The 19,227-nt window shown below is 41.9% G+C and overlaps 1 protein-coding gene across 1 annotated transcript in view; it reads left to right on the top strand.

The window, feature by feature from the left end:
- pdia5 (protein disulfide isomerase family A, member 5) overlaps window positions 1-19,227 on the top strand; it is a 97,657-nt gene that overhangs the window by 62,927 nt on the left and 15,503 nt on the right. Inside the window, exons 10-14 of the mRNA XM_015965905.3 lie at window positions 3,447-3,518; window positions 6,743-6,879; window positions 15,217-15,287; window positions 17,615-17,778; window positions 18,033-18,163. Of these exons, the coding sequence (XP_015821391.2) occupies window positions 3,447-3,518; window positions 6,743-6,879; window positions 15,217-15,287; window positions 17,615-17,778; window positions 18,033-18,163 (575 nt within the window). The remainder of the gene's footprint in view (window positions 1-3,446; window positions 3,519-6,742; window positions 6,880-15,216; window positions 15,288-17,614; window positions 17,779-18,032; window positions 18,164-19,227) is intronic.

Here is a 19,227-nt window from a genome sequence, read left to right on the forward strand (position 1 = left end):
TATAGAAAAAAGACTAGCTCTAAATAACAGCACAGAACTATTATTGGGCTGCATGGTGGCGGAGTTGTTAGCACTGTTGCCTCGCAGCACGAAGGTTGCAGGTTCGAAACTCGGCTGCAGCCTTTCTGCGTGGAGTTGCGTGTTCTCCCCATGCATGCGTGGGTTTCCTCTGGGTACTCCGGTTTTCCCCACAGATTACAACATGCCCTATAGGTTATACATTAGTAAGTCGCTTTGGATAAAAGCATCTGCTAAGTGAATAAACATAAACATATTAGCTCAACTGACAGGGTGTTGTCTAAACTGCTGTCACGTGTTGTGAAAAATGATGCCCCGCCTGGAAAAGCATGAAGTTTATTAGGTTACTACTTGGTACATTATCACCACCTGGTGGCCATGTTTGTATCAGTGTTGGGACTTCTTGCTGGGGAAGGTACCAGATATGCTCAAGGTGTCAAAGCTGCATGGGGACCTGCACCTGCCAATGACATCACATCACGTGAGTGGCTGGACATTAAGCGCTTAATGAAACAACTTTATTGAACAAATAGCAAGCATACAGACAACATAAGAACACATAAATGCAACACTTACAAACAAACAACGGTTTTGAGAGTTTTTTATTGTTAGTCTGATATTGATTTTAGTGCTTAGCTGTTCAAAACATGGGGAGTAGTGTTGTTTGTCTGAGTGGCGACGCTGTAGTGTGACATGTAGGGATGCATGGATACTGGTATCGTTGCATCCCTAGTGACATCATACGTAGATGTTGGTCACGCTGAGGGCATCACACATCTCACACACCAGTTTGCCCATCTTTTCATTTTGTGATTGGATTTTCTGTCAATGTTTGTTGTCTTTTATTTGTTGAAAAAAATGTTGATCAATATTCGTCATGATTAAATCTTTATAGAAGTGTATGCTTTAGTTTTTGTCTCGCTTTAGTCTGCAAAAGTTGAATCATCACGATAAAAGAAACAAAAATATTTAGTCTACAAAGTTAGCGATGGTGTACGAATGGTGTGACTGGTATTTGAGCTTGGTTATTACAGCCGTGTTCTCTTTTGGAGCATCTCAGCATTTACTGTGGTGCACCACAGCTTTACCCCCAGTTCCTATAGGAACTTTGCTTTATGGCACTGTAGGTGGCAGGTATTTGGGGGGGGGGTCTTCACAGCAAAAGGACAGTTGAAGGTCAAGCATTACAGTAATGTAGTAAGTAACTTTAATACTTCCTAACCATTAGATCACAGAGAGACCAGCGTTCTCTGTTTCTTATTTCCTGTGCACTCTCGTTTTATCAACCCTATTTCCACATTAAATACTCTTTCATTCCAGTCTGGCCTTTTAATTAGGCCGGGACTGATTAAGTGCCTCTGTGATTTAGGAATTGTGTGTGCTCCCTCCCTGTTCCTGTACACCTGCACCCCTAGCTTTGTGTGTGCACTGTGCATGAGCGGGTGCACGTGCATCCCCGTGCACTTGTGTGCAGCTGAGCTAGAGCCAATGGAAGTGCATTAGTGTCAGCAAAAGGCTAGCTAATGACCACACTAGCCTATTGGCTGCAGTAATGAAGCCCTCACTGATAAACAGCAGCTAATCACTGCAGGGTAAATCAGCATCAATACCTTTAGTTATCTCACCACTGCACCCGCTTTAAGTCCAACTTTTCAAGGTCTTTTATGTTTTCACTCCTGCAGCTTAATAATGCGTACCACAGAATACTTCAGCTCAACTTAACAATCAGAATAAATGAATCTGTTTCAACTTCTTTATCCTCGCTTTGTCCTTCAACAAAGAGAAACTCCAGAGACTGCCAGCGAGGAAATTGTCTCAGAATTTCACCGGCATGATTTCCTGAGGTTTTGTTGTACTTTACAGCTGCAGAGACACCATAGTTGCTCATAAATCTCACCAATTAGACTCCCAGCAGCCGATCTCTTATGTGGAAGTCAGTCATGTTTAAGTCTGGCGTGTGCGCCGCGTATGCATCACCTTTAATCTTCTGTAATGAGTCTCAGGAACTCTGACTGCAGCCGTCACCATCTGTGATGATTCTGTGTAGATGTGTAACTGCTGGCAAAGATCTCTCTGTGTCTGGGAGGAGCCACTAGGTCCAGCTTTTATTTAGTCCCAGAGAATAGAAGAACTAATTCTTATGAAGACAATTTGAATCTTTTTTAACCCCGAGGCTGAGAAGTTTAAACAGAACCTAATCGGTTGTGTTGTTCTGAGTCTGGGCCTTTCTCTTCATGCAGCATGGGTTATTGGGTTTCTTCAGAGCTGGTTCTGCAGGAGAAGATAAAAAAAAACTGTTATTGGTTTATGAAAACTGGCTGATGTATATAGCCAAGCCATCACTTTTCAAACTGTGTAAATCATCATATGTCACCCAACTGAGACTTTTTGGGGTTTTATGCCCCAAAACATTTTTTTCCCTTCAGGTTGAGTGTTGCATTTTTTCAGTAGCTGTTCATCAATGTCAAAACCTCTCTGCCAAAGAGCCAGGATGTGTGTCAAACAAGCCACCAGACGGGCTTGATGCAGAATTTAAAAAGTGACGGAGGAGAAGTCTGAACGGTGAATTTCTGGTCCGTGTCTGCTCCCGGGTTCCTGTCTACCTGTATGCAACAACCTAAATGACTCACAACAGGAACAGAAACAAGCTGTTTCTTAGTTTGATAGAATTATTGTAAATCCTTATTTGCAAAGACAACTGGTGTCACTGAGAAATGGGTTTGAAAGATCACTGGAAGCCAGTTTATTTTGGTTTGCTGGAGATTTTGCAGAACTCTGTTGGCACCTCCAGAACGAGCACGTCTCGTTTTAGCACACTCGATTCTAGCAGCATTATAAACAGTCAGAATGAGCTAGGGCGAGCGTTTCAAGCAAAGGGGTTGTTTGATTTTCCTCCATGATTCGACTCGACTCCCCTGAGTCGTGCAACACGCTGTTAGAAAAGGAAAAGAGGGCTAACATTTCATGTTTTATTCATTTAGCTTGCCCTTTATTTATAATGCTAATTATTATAGCTGCTCATGTAGGTCAGACATGTCCAAAGTGTGGCTCTAGGGCCACTTGTGTCCCTCAGTTATTTTGTGCGACCCCAATCGTATTTCTGAAGAGGTTGAATTTGGTCTCTCCAGCAGGCTGTTTTAACATTTTTATGGTCTGAGCTTCACTAATATGTCTAATAAATCTAAATTTGCAGTAATACAGATAAATACATCACCATGAACCAATTGTTGGATTTGTTTTTCATTAACAAATCTGATTTTTGTGGCCTGTGAGGACTTTTAACCTGATAATTTTAATCTTATTCTTGAAAAGTTGGACCACCTCTGAAGTTTATTTGCACTATGTAGCAGCATGGAGCTAGCACCGAGAGCTAAATCGTAAATCTTTTGGTTTAAATGGATCCTCTTTATTCTCCTTGTGTCTTTTAGGAAGGGGAAGTTCCTCCATCACTATGAGAACTATGGAGCTACAGCCAAGGATATTGCAGACTGGCTGAAGAAGTGAGTATGACACTAATCTCACCTCCCACCCACAGTTTCCAGTAGGTGACACAAGATTTGTTAAAATGATGACTTCAGGCGTTCTGGAGCCTTGGAGACATCAGTTCCCATATGCTCCATCAGCTCTTAATGGTTGGACTAATAAAGAACCAGAACGGAGCTGCAGCTCCAAACTCAACAGATAACCTGCTTGCTCCTCAGGTTTCTGGCATCGCTTCCCCCCGTTGTGCTCTCCATCACACCTTTTCTTGCCTTGGCTCGGTCTGACTCACCTCAGCACCACAATGTCATCAATCCGCATCTGCTTTGTTCTCATCTCATTTTTCTTTCACACCTTGTCTCGCGCGCTCTGAGTGGAGCTCCTCGTCTCTGTCTGGCAGGGAAGAGAGACTGGTGCTGTCCACAGGGCTACATCCAGAGGGAAGCTTTTACAGATTTACTCCGCCTACAGTCTGTTCAGCCCAGAGGCATAAACAAATATCCTAAGATTTTACTCTTCTGCCTTTTAACACCCAGAAGTAGGTGTAATGAATTAAATTACATGTTATTTAATTAGCCATAAGGCGTAGGACTCCATAGGAAATATGAAATCCACCTTACGGATCTGTGAGGTTATTTAAACCAGAAGATTAGAACTTTATATTGCAGGGATTAGATAACCGCTTCGTATTCACTCAGAGACAACAGAAGAGAGAGTCAAGTTTAAAAGTTAAGAATTTTATTTACTAACAAATTAAACTAGACTAACTTTAACACTAGATGTATGGTGTAACTAAGGTGAGAATGGTGTAATGTGGAATGTTGCTCAGAACCAGCAAATCCGAAGAAGCGATTAGTTCTGATGGGAACTGAAGGTGATGTCTTCTAGTTAAGCTTTGGTTAGCAGACTCATAAACACATTCGACGACATTCTGTCTGTCTACATACCCTGAGCGGAAGTCCCCGTCTAGATCAGGAGGTGTAAAGGTCCAGCTTGAACTTATGGAGCCGGAGCCTGTAGAGCAGCCACGGCAAATGACCACCCGTCTTGAGATACTTCCGGGTCACGACAGTTTGTTGACGTCTGGTGAGATCCGAGCCTGGGTCGTGATGGTTCAGCTTTTATTCTGAAAGGACCCGTTGCAGCAGTTTGAACAGCAACAAATTTTCCGGCTTGTCGTTGTTCTTTCGGTTGAAGAGGAAAGTTACGGATTGGCCACTCCGACACTTTCTCTGGAACGCTTTGAACTGGCGTTAAAGATGACGTGGGCATAGTTTAATACTTCGGATGTTTTGGTTTATGGTCGAATGAAAAGATGACAGATTTACCAAACACCACCAAAACCACTCCTCCATCAGATCTGTCAGATTCTGATTGGATCAGTAAAAGCAATGTGTCATGTCTTTCAACGCTACGTGAGATCAGTCCTGTTGGAACATTTAAAGTCATATTACTTATTATATTCTATAGGATTATAATAAAGTAATTAATATTTTGATTTCACAGATTGGTTACATCTTATTATTGACTAACACTTGGTTTGATTAGCTTCATTAAAAATAGAGTTCTTTGATTTATTAAAATAAACGTGTCCATTCTTCATTCTTCTGTTGAGCTAAAAATAAGCAGGTTAGAAGCAAATGCATGAGACCTTGAGACCTTATCTCATGCAGACTAGTCCTGTGTCAGAGGAGGGGGAAAACAGTCATTTCATTCTGTTACATGGAACACCACGGGGCTTGGAGGCAGTTAGAACAGTTGTACCTGAAAGAGGAGCTGATGCTAGATCTTCTAAAAACCATTATGACAAATGTGGGTTTAACATGTTTCTGTTTTATTCTCTCTGCTAAAATTAGATTGTTGCTTAGTGTTCTATAAGCCCTGAACACAGATGCTCTTCCTCCTGTCAGCCTCATATTCCCAGTTTATTGTGTCAGATTATTTTTTTTTCATGGAGGAAAAAAAATGGTGGAGATGCTGCAGATGAGAAAAAGCTGAAAGGGTTTTTTATATAAACCGCTGAAAAGCTTTTGTGCTCTTTCTGTAGCCATTTTTATTTTTTATCTTGCCTTCCCCGTTTTCACCCAACTTTGTCTCTCGAGACTTGAGGTTTTCCTCGTGTTTTTTTTTTCTTTTTTTTGTGATTGCCATCTCGACTTTACTTTCTCTACTCATCACTGGACTAAATCACTATTTAGCAGTTGTGAGAAACTGGTCTGAACCAGTTTATTTGGATGTTTTTGCGTCGTATCAGAACATCTCCTGACATGTTTTAAACTGTTCTGTACAATAAAGTCAGTTACAGTGGAACAGAGAGGAAACGGCTTTAGGTGACATTAGACAAGTCATGAACTCGTGTTTTTGTTTTTACACAAATAGGTTGCTCACTTCACCAGGTCTTTGTTGCAGCTGTTTTCAGTCATTTAGCGTTTGAGTATTTTCTGCCTTTTGTTTGGTCTACACCTGGTGAACACTACTAACCAGCTGGTTTACGCGAGGTTTGACTCAAAGGATTACAGGTTTTAGAGCCTTCTTCATCTGTGATGCTGAGGGCATTGACTCATTTAGAGCCTTTTGATCGAATTTGTATGGACCGCTGAACTGATCCAACATGAACAAAAACAACTTTTTCCATTTATGATTTTTATCGCTCACTGCCAGAAGGCAAAGGCAGCCACATTGGCTTTGCTCAAGTCTACTTGTCCTGTCTTATAGAGACCTAATGAGCTGGAATCTATAAAGAAATAGCTGTAGATGGCATTTAAGCAGTACTGCATATTAATCTGGCTACAATTTGATGAGATAAAATAGCATTTTTGTTAGAGTGCAAATATTCCTGAATCTGCCAGAGCTGATGATGTAATCAGATGGGAATTCATAGAGCTCCAAGTTTCACAATTTTTCTCTTCCAGGCTCATGTGGCTTCAATCTTTGGTCTGTCTCTGTGTGTGTGCGTGTGTCTGTGTGTGTGCGCGCGCGCGTGCACGTGTGCACACATGGTCAGGAATTAAGCTCTTGTTTTCAACATTGTTGATATATTCTTGGCACTGCAGCCCTGTGTGCTGTCATTTAGGTGGGGCTCCTTTTAGCGGTGTGTGTGTGTGTCCATGTGTGCATGCAATAAAGGGTGGGGTATCTGCATTTGTGCCTGGTTTTATTTTATTTTTCCTTTACTACATAAACCAGCTGGACTTAATGGATCATTCTCATTTCTGTTTTCTTTGCCGTCCCCCTCTGGCTGCAGCCCCCAGCCCCCCCAGCCGAAGACTCCTGAGGTGCCGTGGCCTGAGACGGACTCTGCAGTCTTCCACCTGACCGATGAATCCTTCGACGCCTTCCTGGAGAAACACCCTGCAGCCCTGATCATGTTCTACGCCCCTTGTGAGTAACAGAGTGTCTGAAAAAGTCCACAAAAACAACCAAACCCATATTTTTGAAAAACAAAGCCAGTGTGACTGCACTAACACACACACACACACATACACACACACAGCCATATGGCTCATATAATCCGCCTTGTCATTTCTACACACGCGCCATGTTTTTATTCCGACACGTCCTCTGTTGTTACGCAGAACTTTGTCAACTCGGCAGTTTTTTCCTTTTCCAGATTGTGTCGCGTCTATCACAAGTAGCCCTTTTTTATTGTTTTCACTCGTAGCTACAAATAACTATAATTAAGGAATGCAATTTTAAAATAAAATCTTTATCATGCTTCAACTAGTTTTTGGTTTAACCATTTCTGACTACATCACCTCCCATCTGCTTCCTTTTCTGCTCATTGTAGACCCAACTCTGTAGTGATAATAGTAAAAATAAACAGTTTTAATTCCATTTACTCCTGATATTTTGTTATTCGTAAATTTTGATCTGCTCCACAGAAACGTTTGTTTATTTTTCCATGTTTTATTTATTTTTACTATATTTAATTATAGATAAAACTCATCCATAACAAGTCTCTTACAGCCACCGTCCACCCCAATTAATACATTTACTTCCTAATTTTTCCTCCTTATTTTTTTAACAATAAACTAGAATTTAAAGTAGCTGCTGCCCGTTGACAATAACAACTTTACATCTTTGATTCTTTGTTAAATAAATGGTTGAAAACAAGGAATACCGATTAACCGCATGACTGCAAAGCTTTGAATGGAAACGATGAGACATTAGAAAGAAACCACGTGTCTGATTAGGTGGTCCCCCCCACCCATCACAGGTAAAGCTCTGACCTGTCGGGGCATGCGTTGTGGATCTTTTGGTTCTCTCTGCTGCATTGTGAGCCTCCCAGGAATCAGAATAATTTCTGTGGCAAATTAAAGTCCAGGTCAGCACTCAGATATGTCATATTTAGCAGCTCACTGATCAATCAGTCAGAATTTACCACTTTTTAAATAATCAATTTTCAGCATACCCATGCGTTCACGTCCAGTTTACCATGCAAGGGGAGGAAAATGCAGCTGAAGCCAAGTGGTGCTCGCTGCAGAACCACAAAGGCGGAGCTGCACCAGAGTCAGCCCCGCCCATTCCATCAGAGTCAGTCCAATTCCTTTCAGTTGTCAGACTTGATAGCATTCTGGAACCAAAGAGGGTGTTATAGCTAATATCTAAAATGCAAGATTGAGGATGGAGTTGGGAGGTTAATTGAACAGTTTTTGTAAAGGTTCCATATAATTAAAAATCTAACTTTTGGAACTTTTAATCATGTTATATTGTTATTTCCTCATAAGAAACACGCCAAAGCCATTTTTGGCCTCATTCATGCATTTTCCTCCCATCTCAGCTTCAATTTGGTCTCCTCCCCCCGAAGCGGGACTGGTCTTGGTTCTCAAATCTGGATATTCTGTGAATTTTCTGACAAATTATTTCTGAAATGACTTCTACTGAGACACCGGCGGAAAAACCATACATCCCATCTACAAAAACACACTGGATAGCACAATTACATGTAACGCCACTTGCTTTTTATCAGATGTAGTAGTGAAGTGGTTATGGAGTCAGCTTCACGTGCAGTTTTGCACAGGTTCGCCTCCCAGTAGCGTAAGTATTGGGTAGTTTTAAACCCTTTTTCTTCTTTTCTAGCTACACTTGCCAGTACTATGTTTACAACAATTTATTGGTATACCGTTTACAATATAATGACTAATGTGTTTATTTATTTATTTATTTAGCCAGTGTGAGTCCATTTGTGAGCAAAGTTTCAACTAAAATGCTGTTTAGGAGCGACCAAATTCAAAGATCTTTTAGAGACATAAATATGTTGCTGAAAATAAACATTACAACTAAAATATAAACAAATGAATTGTTTCAGCTGGCTAAATAGATTGCTGCCGAACCCACCGAGAGTCGAACCAGCATCAGCTGAGGGGAAAGCAAAACTTAAGTCAGACGATCTTGCCACTGGACCACCAGAACCCGCATGACAGCATTAAATGCTGTTATACGCCACTTTTGTTGGAGCGGCTGTTTGCAGATATTTGCTAAAAGAAACCTTTTCATTTCGGGATATATTCAGGCTTTGTCATGTAGCAAGTTATATTTTTCTTGTTTAATTGGAGCATAGAACAAAGCATTAACGACTGTAAACTAGCCGTAATTTATATGCGTCAGGTTAGTTTGCGATAAAGTTGAAAAAACAAAAACAGAAGAAGTCAGTGGGCTAGGCTGAGTTTGTGTGAATGGACGGGGCTGACTCTGGTGCAGCTCCACCTTTGTTGTTCTGCAGCGAGCACCCTCTCGCTGAAGCTGCTGCCTGCAGCTCACTGTGTAGTTCTCTTGTGTATATATATATATATATATATATATATATATATATATATATATATATATATATATATATTATTTAGGTGTCCACATTCTCGCCACGTGGCGAGCAGCAGCCCATCTCCAACATGCTCAGGTCAAGGCCAGTTCATCAAATGTGGTCAGCTCACATGGGCGTTGTTATTCTGTGACCTATCAAACTCATATTTCACACAATGACAAAACATTTTTTGCACACAATTACACTCCGTATCTGGCTCTGTCTCTAAAGAAGGCGCCAACACACAGATACCCAGTCTTGCTGCTTCGGTGCAGTTTCCTAATGGCTCTGCTGTCAAATTGAGATTAATGTTCTCCTAACCAACACTATCAGCCTGCGTGTCTGTCCGTTCCCACTGTCCTCTGAGCTGCACAGCAGGGAAGGTGTGCGTGCAGCTTCTTACGGTGGAAAACCCTCCAAATGAATGCCCTGCTTCCCAGATTGAGTCCGGGTGATTGTGTCCTCGACCAAAACAAAAGGTTCTCTGTGTCTTTTTAGAAGCACGGCAGCTTCATGAGGCAAGAATTTCGTTTCAGCGCAAACTGCTGAAGATAACGATGCTGTTATTTACATCCTATCTGACGGACCTGCTGACCCCGTATGTTCCCACCCGTGCCCTTCGGTCAGCAGATCATCTGCTGCTTGTTGCTCCGAAGGTTTGGTACAAATCGGGGAGGGGGGCTTCTCTTATGCAGCCCCAATACCCTGGAACTCTCTGCCCCTCCGTGTGCGTCTGGCTCCCTCTGTTAGCAGTTTCAAGTCGGCCTGAAAACGCACTTCTTTAGTGATGCCTTCCCTCCGTGACACTTTTCATGAAAGTCTAACCCCGGATATATTTTTTAGTTCCGTTTTTATGATTCAGTTGCACACTTTTGGCACCTCGCACCATCTGGTAGCTTATTTTGTTTTATTTGTGCCATTTCAAATGTTTTTATAGTTCGTTGCGTTATTTTATTTTTTATAGTGCTGTTAACTGTTCTCCTATTTTATTGTTTTCAGTAGGAATTTTTATCTCCGATAGGGCTGCACAATATATTGTAAATATATCGTTATCGTGATATCAGCATGCACGATATGCATATCGCAATGAACAGATAAATATCGCAATGAATGGTCAGCTCAAATGTTTGCTACACATGATGCATTCTGTCCATCAAACACAAGCATGATGTTTTTTTAACTAATCAAATAGAGCTCTTCACCCATTTGGCCAATCAGGTGGGTTCTCATAGGTTAGATGCCCGCTCCTGAGGCGGACGGCACTTCATTTTGATAGTTAGCAAATGCCTGAGTTAGCTTTGTTCTGCTCTTTATGCTGATTCTGCTTTTCCTGGGATCCACTGATTGCCTTTTCTTGTTTTCTTTTTCTCTTTCGTCACATCGTTTGCTTTTCTCACTTTTATGATTTTTTTATTTTTGTTTTTGATTATTTTTGTTCCTGAGTTAAGTTTTTATTTATCGCAAGTAATATCGTCATCGCAATATTAATGATTGTTACCGAATATCGCAGGTTTTCCGAATATCGTGCAGCCCTAATCTCCGACTATTTGTGCTTTGTTCTTATGTATTTTGCCTGTTCTTATTGTGTTTCTTGTTCAAGCATTTGGCTTGTTTATGTACAGCACTTGGGTTAGCTGCCATGCTATTTTGAAATGGTGCTTTATAAATAAATATGGTACGGTAAGAATGTTGTTTTAGCGCAAACTGCTGAAGATAACGATGCTGTTATTTACATATAATTGTGTTTTGGCTGCATCTGATAAATCCGGATGGCATGATTGCTCCGTTCTCACCCCCTCCGGCTTGTTACCATGTAAATATTTGATGAAACTCTGACATCATTAACCAGCAGGGTCAGTTCACCTTTTCTATTTTTAGCTGTTATTACAGCTGTGGTGACGTGTAGCTATCTGGTCTTTTCTCCTCACATACAGGCTGAATCAGCAGGATCTTAGTGCTGTCCTGTCAGCCTCCCTTTTCTCCTCCATATGCACTGGCCCTGCTGCTCGTGCACCACTTGCTTCACATGCAGAGTGGAGCTCACAAAGAGAGCACAACGGGCATTTGGGTTTCTCTCTCACTCATCACTTTTGAGTGGGAAAAGTCCTCTTACTGACTTTGTTTCACACAACCCACACGGTCTCTGGGTTAGTTAAGAGACACGCCACACACACTCACACACGAGACGTATTACACTTGATTTATAGCCAGCAGCAGCTCTGCATTGTGCTCTGAAGAAAGGGGTTGCTGAACTGATATGACAAGGACAATTTAACAGGTTTGGAAATGAACCAAGCTTGATTCATGAATCTCTTCACAGCAGTGTTGTGGACTCATCTTTATCAAATACTGGTATATACATTCATGGCAAACAGAACCTCCACCCCCTTTGAATTTTGGAGTTTTACGTATCCTATCACAATAAAAGTCATTTGATCTTTAACTGTTGAAAAAATGATTCCGATTTTTAAAATGTTGCTTTAGTTCATTGGGGTTTGTAGACATTTAACGTCCTATTAGTCATCATCACACACTTGTGAAAGTGCATCTGACCCATTCCGTAGGGAGTGGTGAGCTGTAGCAGTGGCTACCCTCGGGACCTGTTTGGTGGTTTAGCCCCCAACCCAGCCCCTTAATGCTGAAAGTCAAGCAAGGAGGCATTGGGTTTCAATTTTTAAAGTCTTTGGTATGACCCGACTGTGGATTTGAACCCATGATCTCCCAGTCCCAGGGTGGACACTCAAACCACTAGGCCACTGAGCTGGTTTTCATTAGCTCTCTAAAATCCCACTTGAGCATATTTTATATGTGCACAGGTCTGGATTTGACTGGATCATTTAGAAACTGTACTCCCATAGTTTTTAGATGTTTTGGTGCAGATCCGTTGCTTTGTTTAGGGTCATTGTCCTGTTTTTGATCCAGTCTGGTCCAGTGACCCATTGTCAGATGGACCCACATTAGACTCTAGAATACTTCAGTCTAAAGAGGAGTTCATGGTGGACTCGGTAATGGGCCCAGGTCCTGTGGGCCAAACCATCAGCCCTCCACCACCATGCTGACAGCAGCTGTGAGCTCAGTGTTTCCCCAACATAGGCTCAGGCATGGCGCTGCGCCACAAGAGTGCAGACACGAAACATTGGCACGCTCCCCCACCCGGCTCTCATGGACGAAGCACGGCAGCGAAACATTCTCCATCTTGGCAGTCAGCTGTAAAGTTTCACATCCTCTTGCTCCAGTGCATGGAACTGGTTCAGAAGCTCAAACGGATCGGTGGTTTTCCCTGTATTTGTCAGAATCTGCACTCAGCGTCCTTTGTGGCACAGCTGAGATGTTAACTAGCCAAACTACGTCTGCCCGTCAACTGTTCTGTCTCTTAGGCCCAATCCAAATACTCGCACTGCACTCTACGGTCTTCTGTGAAGTGCACTTCAATTCACTTCAAGTTTATTTATATAGCGCCAAGTCACGACAAGAGTCGTCTCAAGACACTTCACATAATAAACATTCCAATCCAGGTCAGTTCATTAAGCCAATCAGAAAAAATGTTTCCTATATAAGGAACCCAGCAATCCTCATACTAAGCAAGCATATAGCGACAGTGGAGAGGAAAACTCCCTTTTAACAGGAAGAAACCTCCAGAGGATCCTGGCTCAGTATAAGCAGCCATCCACCACAACTCACTGGGGATCGAGAAGACAGAGCAGACACACACACACACACACACACACGCACACGGACACATACACTCATAAACACATGCCCGCACACACACACGCATACATACAGACACATCCACACACACACACACACACATCCACGCGCACGCACGCGCACACACACACACACACCTAGCAATGTGTCTATGGCTACATTGTGATTTCTTAGTAAATATTCTATTTAGCGAGAGATACACTTTATTGGATTCATCCTAGTGAATCTATAATTAAACGGGTAAACTAGCAGTAGCACATTCACCGGGAGGAAGTGAGCAATGCGGTTTAAGTGCGGAATATACAAGTGTGCGGAATTGGAACGGGGAGCATTGCATCATCGACTGCAATGAATGCCGGGATACTGGTCGTTGTTTTTGCTGCTTTTAAAAAAATCTTTGTAAATTAACTATTTAATTATTTTAATTATTTGTCAAAAATTACATTTATTGCTGTCCACCTTAAATCTTAGTCTAAAACATTCAGAGTATAAATAAATATCATCATTCTTCCTAAAATGAACTTCTTTAATTTGAAAAATCATATTTTTCAGAAAGGGTACTTGAGCCATTGCTCTGCCTTCTTAAAAGTGCCATTCAGCAATGGATTGTGGGTTATATCCTTGCCCGAAGTCCGCATCTATGCAGACTTGGGCAAAGTGCGGATCAAGGGTGCAAAAGGGGCTTGGTCACCTTCCGCACTTGAGAATCTCGACACCCTAAGCACTTGTATAGGTGTGGCACAGTTGGAGGGCACAAGGGTGGAAGTGTGAGTATTGGGACTGGGCCTTATTGTCAGTGATGTCATTCAATGTGTCTTTTTCTTTCCCCTATTCTATTTTTACCAGTCATGCCCTACCTGTTAGGGGCCACAGCTACACAAACATTAGCCATTAGCATTGTTCATGGCTGCCGTGTTGCTCTGTTCCAGCCACTTAATATTACTGAATGTTCATCTGTTCTTTATATCACAGTTTCCATCTCAGTTCTCAGATGTCCCATCGAAAACAGCTCATTTTGAAATCTATATTTCTATAGTTCCTCGTCCAGCCCAATTCTAAAGTGACAAAGTATGTTTTAGTTACTGTGAAAGCTACACTGCTTTCATTTTCATGCTTTATTTGACCGCTTTTTTGGCTCAGACTAAATGCATTTTGAAATTTAAAAGAGCTTCTAACTCCCAAAGTCACATCTGAACATACTTTCACGCTGGCTAAACATCAGAAACGTAAACTTGTTCCAGTCTGACTTCGGACCTGCTTGAACTGTGAAAGGATGTCGTTTCCTGAATGAGTCACTGGAGACCAGTGTATCTGCATAACCGCGCCAACACTTGCTTCATCAGTGTGTTGGGAGTGGGGCTGAATGTGTGCCTCCGTGTTTTATTCTGCAGTAATGTCTCCTGAGTGCCCACAAAACCAACACTGATGTCTTGAGCTTGACTACCCTGTGGTCCCACCCTATGACTCTGAGTGGCAAATAGTGAAGCTGCTTTTTCTTGTCAAACTACTTGATCAAACAGACCCCTCAGATTTCTGTCCTGCTTCTCTCTGCCATGACTGACATCAGCCCCTTTTAGATGTCCATAGCCTCCCATAAATTAAATATATCTGAATTTGTCCGTCGAATCTAAATCACCACCTGGTGTTTTTCATTTTCTGACACAATCTGATGCCGAGTCTCATTCAGTTTGTTTGTGCCATCTTTACTCTGACACGAGCATATGTCAGTGGAAGATTGTAAGTAATCAGACATGACTTAACTCTCCTCACAAACATCGGAGACTCGTGTTGTCTCATTTCGTTTTTCACCCTCAACATGCCAGCACCGAGAATCAAGAGTGCTGCAGCAAACCTCCAGAGAATTACAGCTGTCGTCAGACTGATTCAACTTGACAGCTGCAGGCACGTAGTTCTGGGCAGAGATGGAATTGTTCACTTTCCAAAAGTTGTTTAAGAAAAGTTAAGGGGTCCAGAGGATATGACTACATCTTCTTTAGCATGTTCTGTGAGACATGAGGTCATGTTTAAATCTACTCTTGTTGGCTCTGATTTTCTCACTAAGCATCAGTGAGTGGGATATGATTATTTCCTTTACTATGGGTAAAAATCCATCCAAGCCAACCTGCCACTATGTACATACTGGTAATGAACCCAGTTTCAACAGTGCATCACTGGTCAGGCTGTGAGTTGTGTTTTGACTGTTTCAGGGTGTGGCCACTGCAAGAAAATGAAGCCAGAATATGACGAAGCTGCTGAAATACTCAACAAGGCTGCAGATGTAAGTTTCCTGACCTGTTTTGTGTTAGTGTGTGTGCATCATGTATGGCTAAAGGCCTTTCTGTTTAATATTTCACACACTCATGAACACACACATCCACATGGCGTAGCTGAGCCTCATTACCAGACTATGGCTATTGCAGCCATAAATAAGAATTGTTTAAGTTATATTTTTGTGAGGATTTGTTTTATATTAGAACTTTAACTCTCTTAATAAATAAAGTTAATATCAGTTTGAGTACTATTATTCTGAATCATGTGGTTTTATTTTGAAAGTATCATTTCCGGTTAAGGCAGGGTTTTTTTGTGTGTTGAAACTAGAAGATTCTAGAAGGATAATGGAAGCGCGGACCAACATAGGTTTTGACCGTGTTTTTGGTTAAAACAAAGAAAAGTGAGTTTCTATTTTGTTAGGTGATGCTTATTTTTTGTATTGACATCTTTTTTCTAGATTAAGAATTTTTTTTGTTAAAATTCACGTTTTTCACGTGTTCTTCACTGTTCGATGATGCTTCCAGAATGACAGTTATTGGGTCTGTTGTCGCAATAATGGTGTTCCCACTGCTTAGCCTGAGGTGATATACTGGTTAGGGATGCACCGATACGATAATGGTATCGGTATCGGTGCCGATACAGATATCGATACCAGTATCGTAAAAGTTAACAGATACCAGTAACTGATACCAATGCAGTTGCTTGAAAGTGACTTCACTGTAACTTGTCATTTCTGTTCACCTAATATTTTAGTTTTGTGATCACTTATATTACTTTTTATCTACCCCACAGTCTTTTCCTATTGAAAAAAGAAAATAAAATAAAACCTGTATTCCAATTCATTGCATTTTTTGTGTGGTAGAAGTATCTGTATCTGTATTTGGTGTTGGCGAGTACTCGGATCCAAGTATCGGGTTTGGAAAAAAGTGGTATCATTGCATCCCTAATACTGGTCAGACGGTCCAGCAGCCCAGTTTTTCTTTATGGTGATTTGGGTGTTTTTCTCTTCTGTGGTAACTTTACAACCCTGAGCAAGGCCTGTTGACTGGAGCTGTTATCTCATCCTTGAGCGTCCTATGGGTCAAAACCTGGACCTGGACTTTGTAGCTCTCTATGCAGCCCTGGAGGTCAGAATCCTCACTGCCATTTAGTATGGTCTGGAGCTACTTCAGCTCTTTAGATCCAGAATATCATTTAGCTAATTCTTCTTTGTCTTGATGCTTGTGTTATTAATGCATGAGGTTATATTGTCATTTTTTATCATTCAGTCTGCAAAAATACGCCGTGAAAGTCAACCAGCTTATCTACTTGAAAGCTCTTTCTGAAAGTCTGTTGAATGTCACCCTTATACCTGTGGAGCTCTTCAGTTGCCTAGCTTGACACCAGGGGCGTATCCAGGGAGTGGCCTGGGGTAGCACATGCCACCCTTGGAATCTGATTGGCCACCCCAGGTGTCGCCACAGTAATTTACCTTCAAATAGGCTTTTCATTGTCCACAAAAAGCTTGGGGGTAAAACAAAAAAAGCATAACCATTGGTGCCACCCACGCACTAAGTTGTGCTTCACCTGGGCCACCCCATTTTAAAAGATCTGGACACGCCACTGCTTGACACGCACCAGACAACGAATAAACTGCTGTCTGTTTTTAACTTTTGGAGGTCTTAAAGAGGTGAAAGTTCAAACACCGGCTCTGATTCAATGACGGATTATGCGAGTCATCATAAAAAGGAGCAAATTAGATATTACACAGCTAATAGACAGAGCTCCTGCAAAGGTCGATGTGCGTCATGAACTGCACGGCCAACCAAACAAGGCTTTTTATCCTAAATTCAATTTTATCCCAGTAGTGTGTAAATCAATCCCAATGTAGTTAATAATACCAGTGTAATGCACATTTAATTCAGTTAACCTTTTCCTAAACTCATCTAAAATATCTTCGGGCTTCTTCTGTTTCAAAGTGCTTTTGCTACAAATGCTGTGACTGTCCAGTCAAATGAGACATTAAGTCTCGTCCTCACCTTCACTGTTGAGCAAGTTTGATGAGAGATCAAGGTATGTTTGTCACAGCTGTGGAGACATATGTATATGGTGTGAAATCAGACTCGAGATCTGTGCCTGTAACTCTTGATTTGTGACTTGTTTACTTTTTTGAGTGTAACTTCCTCTCTTACAAATACAAGCTGTTAAATATGCATCCATCCATTTTCCTCTGCTTATCCATGGTCGGGTCACTGGGGCGGCAGCCTAAGCAGACAGGCAGAATGGCCTTTAAGATGTTATAAGTGGATGAATCACTCTTATTACTTAAATGAAGTTTTTTTTTCTCTCCACAAGAGTCCAGGTGTGTTGGCAGCAGTGGATGCAACGGTACACAAGGCTGTGGGTGATCGCTTCAAGATCTCTGGTTTCCCCACTGTTAAGTATTTTGAGAACGGTGAGGAGAAATTCACGCTTCCACAACTCCGAACCAAAGATAAGATCATCGAGTTCCTGCACAAGTGAGTCACTTGCTCAACAGGCATGCATCTAGCTTTTACGTCCAGCAAACATATTTACAGAGGTTTAAATGTTGCTTTTAAAAACGAGTCGCTGTAGAAAGGACCTCAGTGACATAGGTCCAGGTACTATAGGCAGCATAAATACAAATTAGAATATGTTTAGGTGAATCTTAAATTCATCAGTTACTTTATTATCAATATTTTTTTTTAATACCCGAGTTCTGTGGCATAAATGGTGGTTTTGGCCTCTGCAGTCCTCAGGCTCCTCCACCTCCAGAGCAGTCCTGGGAGGAGAAGCCCTCTAGTGTCAGCCATCTTGGATCAGAGGATTTCAGAGAGGCTCTGAAGAAGAAGAAACATGCTTTAGTCATGTTCTACGCTCCATGTAAGAGCTGTTGCTTCATTTGTCAATTCAAATCATGCATTAAGCGCCTAAAATAATGTTTCAGTACATCACGGTTGTTTAAAAAGCACAATACCACTTCATACAAGCAGTTTTATAATAATTATTTATGTTGGGGCAGCAGAAGCTCAGGTGGTAGAGCGGGTTGCCTCATGATCGGAGGGTCATGGGTTCGTTTCCAGCTCCTGCCAGGGGTATTCTGCTGTTGTGTCCTTGGGCAAGACACTTCACCCAACTTGCCTGTTTTGGTGGTGGTTAGAGGGGCTGACGGCACCAAATGGCAGCCTCGCCTCTGTCAGACCTCCCCAGGGCGGCTGTGGCTACAAAGTAGCTTACCATCACTGGCAGTGTGTGAATGTGAGAGTGTGTGAAAGCGTCTTTGAGTGTCCTAAAAAGCGCTATATAAGTTCAATGCATTATTATTTCACAATGTCTTGAACTTTATTTTCCATGTACTATAACGACCAGGTTGGTGGATGCTGTCAAGAGGTTAAAAGACACTTACATCGTTTGTTATGTACTCTGTCAACTTTAGTGCTGACTCATGCATTCGTGGTTACGGAAGTAGATGTCTTTTGGAGCCACCATCACGTCCATGCACCTTGCAGCTGCAGGCTTACAGCACTACTTTATGATAAATGATAAATGGCACTTGTATAGCGCCTCTCAGAGTAAGGACTCCAAAGCGCTTTACACTACTGTGTATCATTCATCCATTCACACACACATTCACACACTGGTGGTGATGAGCTACGATGTAGCCACAGCTGCCCTGGGGCGCACTGACAGAGGCGAGGCTGCCGAGCACAGGCGCCACCGGTCCCTCCGACCACCACCAGCAGGCAAGGGGGGTTAAGTGTCTTACCCAAAGACACAACAGCAGAATTCTCTGTCTGGAGCCGGGATCGAACCTGCAACCTTTACTGATTACGAGTAACCTTTAACGATTACTGAACAACCCGCTCAACATGTTGAGCTACTGCTGCTGTGATTCCTTCGTGTTGCTTATTTTCATTTGCAGTTGATACGATTATTAAGGCCACCAA

Source organism: Nothobranchius furzeri, chromosome 14 (assembly GCF_043380555.1).
Source record: "Nothobranchius furzeri strain GRZ-AD chromosome 14, NfurGRZ-RIMD1, whole genome shotgun sequence".
Taxonomy (NCBI): Eukaryota; Metazoa; Chordata; class Actinopteri; order Cyprinodontiformes; family Nothobranchiidae; genus Nothobranchius; species Nothobranchius furzeri.